The following is a 9,345-nucleotide window of genomic DNA, read 5'->3' as shown; positions in this document are numbered from 1 at the left end:
TGCGTCAATAACATAATATAATATAATAGTAATAATGATTTTTTTTTTTGTTTAAATAATAGCGCCTTGACATTAGATAGATGACAGAAAAACAGATTAAAACATATTCAGACAAAAATACCGTACTTAGAAAAAGTGGAAAAATATAATATTTATGGTAAAATAAAACTAATATGGAATAAGGAAAATAAAAATAAACTGCCACATGGACCATTTTTTTTGAAATTCCATTTTTATTATTAAAGTTAAACAAAGACACAAATAAGTTATATTTTCGATTTTATTAGTTAGATTTCTATCAGTGTTTGAACATGAATATTTGGCGAGCTAGTACAATGTTCTACTTGGATGGTCACGCACGCACGCACACATTCACATACATACTCACACATACATGCGCGCACACACAGCTGTGTAATACTGAAGGGGCGGTGTTGAATTTGTGTGCACCTTCCCCGTGGTATGGTACTGTATGTATATCATTCCTTATAAACTCTTTCAAATATACTTCTGTCAAAATAGCCTTGACCGCTACTATGTACACTACAAAAATAAATTTTCATATAAATAAATTATATGGCATACATTTATCTTTGTAACGGAACAACAGCATACATCCAAAATGGCAGTCTGGAACAATCACTTATTTTTCATTTTTACTTAAAAAAAAAAATAAAAAATCCCCTAAGAGCTATGATGAGACCTGTAGTGTAAAATTGTTATATCATCTTTTTCTTAGCCTCCTATTTAACATTAGTAAGCACTTTATACAGATCAAAACAATAAACTGTAATAGTGTTTTTTTTTATCTCATAAAAATCCCTGCATTTGTTATCCACTGGCATCACAACAACAATGACAAAAAACATTTTATATTACAAAAATATAAATATCGCAGTTGACTGTTGAGAACAAACAAAACATATTTCAAATTGAATAAAATAGTTGCCAGCTATGATTTTCTCCACTACTGCCAATATGACACGGAGAGAAAACAAACACAAATAATGATAATAATAATAATAATGATAGAACAACCTTGTTCATGCAAGCAGCTGATTGGACAAAGGACAGGAAGTAACAGGAGACATATACATACACACACAGAGGGAGCTGCTTGGAATGTGGGAGGGGTCGGGTGGTCCAATTAGCATTATGATCATGCTAACTCCAGTTAAGTGAGAACAAAGAGTAAAGATACGTACACATAATGCTGACTTCACGTAGCATTTAGCCGTTAGCAGGCTAGAGTGCTAACTAGCTTATTGGTTGGCCCAAAAAGGAAAACAAAGCCTTATATGAGGATAGTTGTTGCTACGAGTTGAAATATAGCTGATGGCCTGGTTGGGCCAACTTGTACAGTTTGAGGTGCGAATATTTAGCTTATTCGCTAGGTTAGAACCAAAGGGGGGTTAGTTAGTGCCCCCCACAGTTTGTTTGGACCCTGTTCCAGAACTTTCTGAGGTGGTTTAAGGATAAAGGAAAAAACCTGTTTGTAGCCTGCTAAGGTTCAACAAGACAGAAGCTTCTACAGTACGGGTGGGGAACATATGGCTTATAGGCCATATAAGAACATTTGATGCGACCCATTTGTAGTTGTTATCATTAGCTAAGTTAGCATTTTTTGTTAGTCACTTAACAATGTAAGTTAATAAAATAGGTAAACTATTTTGTGTGTGTTATCAAAACAGATATTGTATTGACAATTTTATTTTATTTAAGTTTCGGGGTCTGTACTTTTAAGTACAAGAATTGAAGCAGTACTTCTATTTTTACCAGAGCCTTTCTTTCCTTTTTTTTTTTTTAACACAAGTGCCTGTACTTCTACTTAAGTACACTCCGCTGTCCGCAGTGCGACTACTTTAGCCACTTCTGGCCTTTGGAGGACTTTATAAAAACTAACATGGTTCCCCACCCTTTTCTACAAGAAAAAAACAAACACACTGGTAAGAGAAGCTGAGTGCACAAACAGGTTCCAATGAAGAGGCAGTGACTTGAAAACAAACAAATAAAAAACAGCTTCATAAAAAAAAAAAGTCTTCATATCTGCTCGTCTTAAATAGCACGCATAGCGTGTGGAGTTATAACAGTCATTGTTACAAAAACTACCACAGGTTTGTGATAAGAAGTCATAGTTTAACACGCGTACCTTTGCACAACAATCATCATTCACTTACACTTTTTATACAAATAAACACGCACACGTTTGTACTAGCAAATAATGCTAACTATGTTTTCCCTCATATTTGAAATGAGTGTAAAATAAGATAGCTGGCTTGCTAACAAACTTTAACACTTAAGAGGGGTGGGGATCGCAGAATCACAATATGGTATTCTGTCAACAATAGGAATTGTACCACAATGATATTTTGTTAGTGATAATATCACAATGTCTTTTTTTCATGATACCAATAGAATTATAAAGTATTTAACCAATACTATCATATTTCGCCCAAAATACTAATAATATCACAATATGAAATTTTGCCAATAAAATGTTAGTTGTATAACAACAGCATGACAATATGATATTAATAACTCATAATAATAATATCATGATACAAATAGTATCACGATACCAATCATGAAACAGTAATTGCATTGGCAATGATACTAAATGTATCACAATATATTTTGCCAACAATAGCAATAGTAACACGATACCATTAGGGATTATCACAATATCAATTGTATCACTAAAGTATTTTGTTAACAGTATCAATAATATACAAAATTTATATTTTGACGATATTAATCGTATCTTGATATATTTCGCCAAGAAAATACTGTATTTTAACAATGAAGCAACTATAATACAATATGAATTACTATCACAAATACTATGACAATACGATATTTGTCAAAAGATACAAGTATTGTGTGATAGTTTGGCATGGATACCAATAGTTCGATAATATATTTTGACAATGACATGAATAGTATCACAATATTTAGCCCAAAAAACCCTTAGTAACAATGATGTATTTTGCCAACGATGCCAACAGGATCATAAAATGGTATTTTATTCCGCAAAAATTGATATATTGGAGGAAACTTAGGGACTATATATCACATGTAACTAAAATAGGGACAAAACATTGAAAACGAAATATGAAAATCTCAGTATTACCATTTAGACTAATATGGAGATGGTATTTGCTATTAAAATAAATAATTTCTTTGATATTTATAATGAAGTTGATTATCTTCCAATATATCAATTATATCAGAATGCATTGGAATATCTTATTGCTTACTCTGTGATGCCCACCATTAACAGATCATGTCTTTTGTACACCTTCTCACATTTGCATAGCTCAAAATGGGTCAACATATTGTGATGTAATCACACACACGCACCCACACACGCACACGATACACAAGGGCAGCCCCAGTCTGTTAACATGAGGACAACTTTCTCCCTTCCTAAAAATAACAACAACAAAAAAACAATGATAGCTAATTGATTTGTTCCTATTTACATATGTATACATCTTTTTAAATATAGATAGAAATATTTTAAGACAAGAGACCACGGGGTTACAGTAACAATGAGCACCATGAGGAGAAGGCATTAGGACCATGGGCGAGCCGCGCCAGACCAGGTAATCGGCTTATAGTCCATCTTTGGCCATGACACGCACAAACACACTGCAAGACAGGAAATATTATTACATATTATTTGAGCTAGGTCTTATCTGATCATAACGTACGTGGTGACGTACCTCAGCTGGCCCGCCTGCCACTGTTGCTGTCAGCTGCCTCAAACTCCAGATCCTGGAGTTCCATTGCCTCCACCGTGCTCCCTCTGGCGCCCGTGTGGGGGTCCGCGGGCACATGGGGGTCCTGGAAGGAGGATTGGGGCTCCTCCTGGTGGTAAGCGTCCGTCGCAGCGTATCCCGGGTAAGAGGAGCCGGGGGGGTGGACGGCGACAGTGACGGAGGCCGACGCCGTCACCGTGGTGATGGGCTGGCCGTAAGGGTTAGGGTGGCGTGGGGGGGCGTGTCCCCGGCGGCCGGCAAATTGTTCCCTGTGGCCGTGGGCGCCGGCCTCGGTGGAGGTTTCGAAAGCGTCCGTGCGAGGGCGGCCTGGGGGCGGGGCCTGCCGGTGCTGCTGGCCTTTGGGGTCCCTGGCATGCTGAGGAGCGCTGGGCCCGGGTCCAGCATTACAACCCTGAGACTGGCCAACAAAACTAAGTCAAATGTCTTTCACTCAACATATTAACCATATAATACATGTAGTTATGTAGGAGGCGCCGATTTCATAATTCAATGAATATTACTGAAATTAACACAAATTTATAAATAATTACATGACTTTTTAATTTAAAAAAATCTTCAAAATTTTAACTACATTTATGCTGATTTTAACTTTAAAAAAATAAAGGAAGATAATAAAAACTATCTGTCAGATTTTTTTCCCCATTCACGTCAACTTGCATACAGTTTTGTGAAAAAAAAGTAATTTTAGAAAATGCCAAGCGGTTTATAGCATCTTTTTTTCAACAGATATTACTTAAACTTTTGTTTTTATTTATTTTAAAAACTAATTTTAGAAAATGCAGAGAATAGCAGAAAATATAAAAATAGTAGAAGTATACTTACTTCTCTCAATTTAAATTTTTAATTAATGATTAAAAAAAAACTTTTTGATGCCAAATAAATATTCTTTAGAATTTTTTTTACAACATTTTTAATAGTTTTTTTTTGCATTTAAAAAAATAGATTTCCAATGAAGACTAAGATTACTTAAACAGATTATTTACTTAACATTATTTTTTTAATTATTTATTTAGTTCAGTGTGATTCAAGTTGATAAAATACTTACAAATTTTATATTAAGGAGGTTTGATACCATTTTTTTCAGACTGACACTTCAATAGTACTGATACCACAAGTACTTTTGTTACATAAAATTTTCCCCAAAACAACAATGACAAATAATTTTAAAGCAAGACCTATATATCACAGTATAGCATTTTTTTTTAATTGCATGAACTTAATGGCAATTTCCTATTCTTCTTATTTCTAATTTCTAGTTGCCTTAAAATAAGGCCAGGTATCGGCCCCGTACTTGCCTGTTGCTATTTCATATTCATTCATATAGGGATAAAAAAAAAAAAAAAAGTTCAATGTTTAAAAAATTTATATAATTTCTATTTTCTATTAATTTCCCCTGTTATGCAATACTAATACTAAACCATATTTATTTGTTTTTAATGACGATGGACAATCCATTGCATGCAATCAATGAAATTCTTAATGATCACAAGAGACAATGTGGTCTTACCGAGGAAACGTGAAAGGCTGAGGGATCGGACTGCCTGGTCGAGCGCCTATGCCCTGATCCCGCCCTCCTTTCCGCTTCTGTCCTGGCTATTCTGCCCCTGCTGGTGGGGAGGTGACACTGCTGTTCTTGGGCTCCAGCCTGTCCCCTGTGCGGAGGCAGGTTGTCGCCCGGCAGTTCCTGACTGACGCCCGACGCGCTGCTGTTGGAGCTGTACTCCGAGTCCGATGAGTCCGAGGCTGCGCCCGAAGTGGCGGAGGCCGAGGTGGCAGGTTGCGGACGGACAGAGAAGCGGACCACGTGGGACTGCGACTCTGGGGTGGGTAACCTGCTGCGGCCATCCACTGGAGACACCTTAAATAAATGGTCAAATGTATTATTATGGGTTGGGCAGATATACTCCGGGCCTGTAGTTTTCCCTCGTTTAGCTTATTTACCCCGAGCCATTTTCATCGAAGCAACCACCTTCGCTCCCGGCTATTTTACTGGATTTTGATTGCAAGGCCCACAGAATATTGTGTTTGATTGGTATAAAAACATGGAACCTATCAAAAGAAAGATTAGAGTCTCTTTTTTTCATCAGGAAAAAACAGTCTGGGAAAAAGAGCTTTTTTACAACATGGCCCTGGTTGATCTCTTATACTCAGCTGCCACCTGCTGGCCGTTTTTTTGGGTAATAACTACCATTGCTTTAAGCGACCTCTTCAGGTCTTCAGGTCTTCTGTATGCTTTAGCATAACCCCCCCCCCCAAAAAAAAACCCGTATAGATACGTTTTTGGGACCATGGTAATATTTAAAATAGAATGTTTTTATACGTTTTGGGGAGCAAATGAGTTAAATGCTTACCTCAGGATAGGGCCCAAAGCAAGACAGTAAGACGGGTAGAAGGACCAGTCCGTTCAGAACTCCCAGAACTGTTAGGATGGCCAATACTGCAAAGAAATACCTGCAAGCGCAATCCACACATTAGTCAACCTCCAAAAATAGAATAAAGTACCAATACAGCGGAAGTGTACAATACTGTCTTAGTTTGACCAAGCAGATGCTAATGTAAATAGCATGTAGCTGAAAGCGCCATGTAGTTGCTGTGAATGCTACGTAGTCTTATATTTTAAAACATGTGAATATCTTATCTTTGTACTTATATGACAGATAGGAATGTTAAAAGCTTACTTAAAACAGAGCTTTAAAGCTAATAAAGGTTTTATGATAATGTGACAAATTAATTCTCTTTACATGTACAGTGCATTTCAGAGAATAGACATATTTCATCATAAGAAAAAAATTCTCAAGACACAACTTTAATTAATTAAATTGTTGACCATCATACAACATGCAAACATGCCAATTATTAAAAATATGAATAGTAACAAAGCAGACACGAAAAAAACTGTGCAAACCATAGACATTAGTTGGGTTTCCATCCACCCATTTTTAATAAAATCTTCAAGAAATGTGAAAATAAAACGAAATGGAAATGCTAGAAATTCGAAAAGGGCCCAAAATTTGCAAAAAAATGTTTGTACGCTTAGAGGGCGTGAATTTTAAGCATATCGAAAAAAGGAAAATGCTAATTTTGGCTATGGAAACACTTCCAAAACAGGTTTTGCGAATAACCGCTGGCAAGACCGGATACACGTTGCATGTTTTGACCGGATATTACGTCACACATACGTTTGTAGTCCCAAAGCAATGTCAGACGATAGAGTAAGGTATGTTTGGGGGGGGGGGGGGGCGACAAAAACAGAAATCTTTTTGGAATTAATTAAAGAAGCAATTTTTTTTAAATGGAAAATGGCAAAGAAACGCTACGGTTTTTCAAGCATTACAAAGGAAAACTCATACAACATCATCGCACGGCGCAGTCCCTTCCTGGTCTTCTTCTTCCTCTTTTAAATTACTGGTTGATCAAATCTCTATGGTGTATACCGCCGCTATCCCCTCAATATTCGCAATAGAAGGACAGATGGAAATAGGCGTACGTCCGTTTTGCGCATTTTCAGTAAATTTGCTTAAAAAAATTCTAAACAATTGGATGGAAACCAGACTATTTAGACAAGCCCAACCGCTTACCACATAGAAGCAAACCCAGATACACTTAATCCCACGTACACAATGGCATGCACTTTTGTGTATTTGAAGCAAAACAGAAATGTACCTGATGTGTTTTTAAGTCCGCCTAAAAGAGGGTTAGTCTTAAAGACGCCACGGAGAGAAAAGAAAGAGGAAGCATAATTAGCCAGCGCAAGTTAATTCAAAAAGTGATGGGCTGCAAGGAGGTGGGGTGGGGTGCGGGGGGGGGGTGACTGGGTATAAGGGCACTCTCTCTTGGGTGGGTGTGTGTGTGGTGTGTAAGCAAAACATGGAGAAAACAAAGCGAGGAGGAATGTGAAGGGAGGAGGCGTGGGGAAAAAGAGGGGCGATGAGGGGGCCTCCCTCTCTTAAGAAAGTGAATGGAGTGAGGGGTATAGAATTTAAAAGCTAGAACAATTTAGTAGAGGAGGAAGGAGAACCATCCCCACCTCACCCCTCCCGCCCCCAATCTCCTCCACCTCCGATGGCCCCCCTGTCTTTTATTTCGTTCCCTCGCTTTTCACTCCCTTTTTTCCAAGCTAAGCCCCTGTGAAATTCCCGGGCCACTCCACACTCCACTTCATCTAATTAAATCTCCAACGTATCAGGTAAGGAACCCCCCTCTCACCTTCTCTCGCTTAATATTTGTGACCGTGCGTATCTCAAATCATCTTTCTCCATTGAAATGAATGGAAATGCCATTAATCCATTCCAGCCTTGCCCCCTCCTCTTTAAAAAAAAATGCAATAATGCAAGACAAAGAAGAATTTGCATGGCCAATTTGGGGTATTGGCCGCCCTCTTCTGGATGTTTTACGATCAGGAACTAGGAATTAGAAGAATATAAAATTGCAAATAATTTTGTGGAATTTTAAAGGGAGGTCAACCTTCCCAAAAATTCTTGGCAATAATATGTTCTATGCAGCCCGACTTGTCTAAATACGGTATTTTGGTTAATATTGCGTTAGTGGAATAAGCAATAAAATCCAGCAGTTTTTATCAATATCAGGAGGTGGCCATTATGCCACTTGCTGTTGACTGAAGATGACATCACAGTTGCTCATGTCTCAGGTAACAACCAGTCACAGCTCAGCTTCAGAAAACAGGTAAGCTGTGATTGGCTGTTGGCTGAGCCCTGAGCAACTGTGATGTCATCATCAGTGGACAGCAAGTGGCAAAATGGCCGCCCCCTGAGATGGATAAAAATGGCTGGATTTTTCTACATAACTCATATTCCACAAGTGTAATATTAATCAGAATGTCATGTTTAGACTAGTGAGTTCACATATAACATATTATTGTCACAAAATGTTTAAGGTTGACTTACCCTTTAAGGAAAAATCTGAAGCACTATTGGTACTGGTACTTGGTATCGATATTGGTGACTACTCAAGAATTGAGTACTTGAACTGGTATTGGTAAAAAAAAAAAAAAAAATGGTGTCGAACATACCTACTTTCCAGAGAGAGAAAAAACTGCAATAGCTGATGGCTTTGTGTATCTTAAAAATGCAGTACACTACTTAAACCCAAACTGCAATTATGATTGTGGTCCACACCATGTGGGGTAAAGGCTACATCACCTTTAGGACGCGCACACGCGTACGCACTCGCGTCCATGTGCGGCCCACATACCGGGCCCCCGTGCCCCGGACGAGCTGTTTAGAGTGAAAACATTCACAGAGCTGACGGGAGAAAGTCAGGGAAACACTCCCAGCAAGAAAATACGAGTGGGGCCTTGTTGTTACTGCGCCGTCTCGGGGCGCTGCTTTGTTTGCTCACACAACAGCAGAACCTTCCAAATGGAGGCCCAGAAAGCAGAGCACGCCGCTGGAGGTGAGGAGAGAAGTGTCCGTGAGGCCTCCCCTGGGTGCGTGTGCGCGCGCGTCCCGGCTGGCAGGCACGCCATCGTTGACCCTCATGATTACAAGGTCAGAGAGCAGGCGGGAAAGGGGGGGTTTTGATGTGCGTGCACATGACTGAAGTT

General features: G+C 38.6%; 1 protein-coding gene across 2 annotated transcripts in view; it reads right to left on the bottom strand.

Moving 5' to 3' along the window:
- Window positions 1-266: 266 nt before the first annotated feature.
- The window catches only part of ptch1 (patched 1), a 60,509-nt gene continuing 51,430 nt past the window's right edge, over window positions 267-9,345 (bottom strand). The window contains exons 21-24 of one of the 2 annotated variants that reach the window (XM_077562168.1): window positions 6,134-6,233; window positions 5,290-5,640; window positions 3,726-4,179; window positions 267-3,651 (exon numbers count right to left, since the gene is read on the bottom strand). In XM_077562168.1, coding sequence (XP_077418294.1) covers window positions 3,727-4,179; window positions 5,290-5,640; window positions 6,134-6,233 — 904 coding nt within the window. In that variant the 3' untranslated portion in view covers window positions 267-3,651; window position 3,726. Of the gene's footprint in view, window positions 3,652-3,725; window positions 4,180-5,289; window positions 5,641-6,133; window positions 6,234-7,445; window positions 7,483-9,345 lie in introns of those variants that run through there. The other variant, XR_013293540.1, reaches the window with a different exon arrangement.

Source organism: Vanacampus margaritifer, chromosome 3 (genome assembly GCF_051991255.1).
Source record: "Vanacampus margaritifer isolate UIUO_Vmar chromosome 3, RoL_Vmar_1.0, whole genome shotgun sequence".
Taxonomy (NCBI): domain Eukaryota; kingdom Metazoa; phylum Chordata; class Actinopteri; order Syngnathiformes; family Syngnathidae; genus Vanacampus; species Vanacampus margaritifer.
The sequence above is the reverse complement of the archived record's forward strand: the minus strand, read 5'-3'. Positions and strand labels throughout refer to the sequence as shown.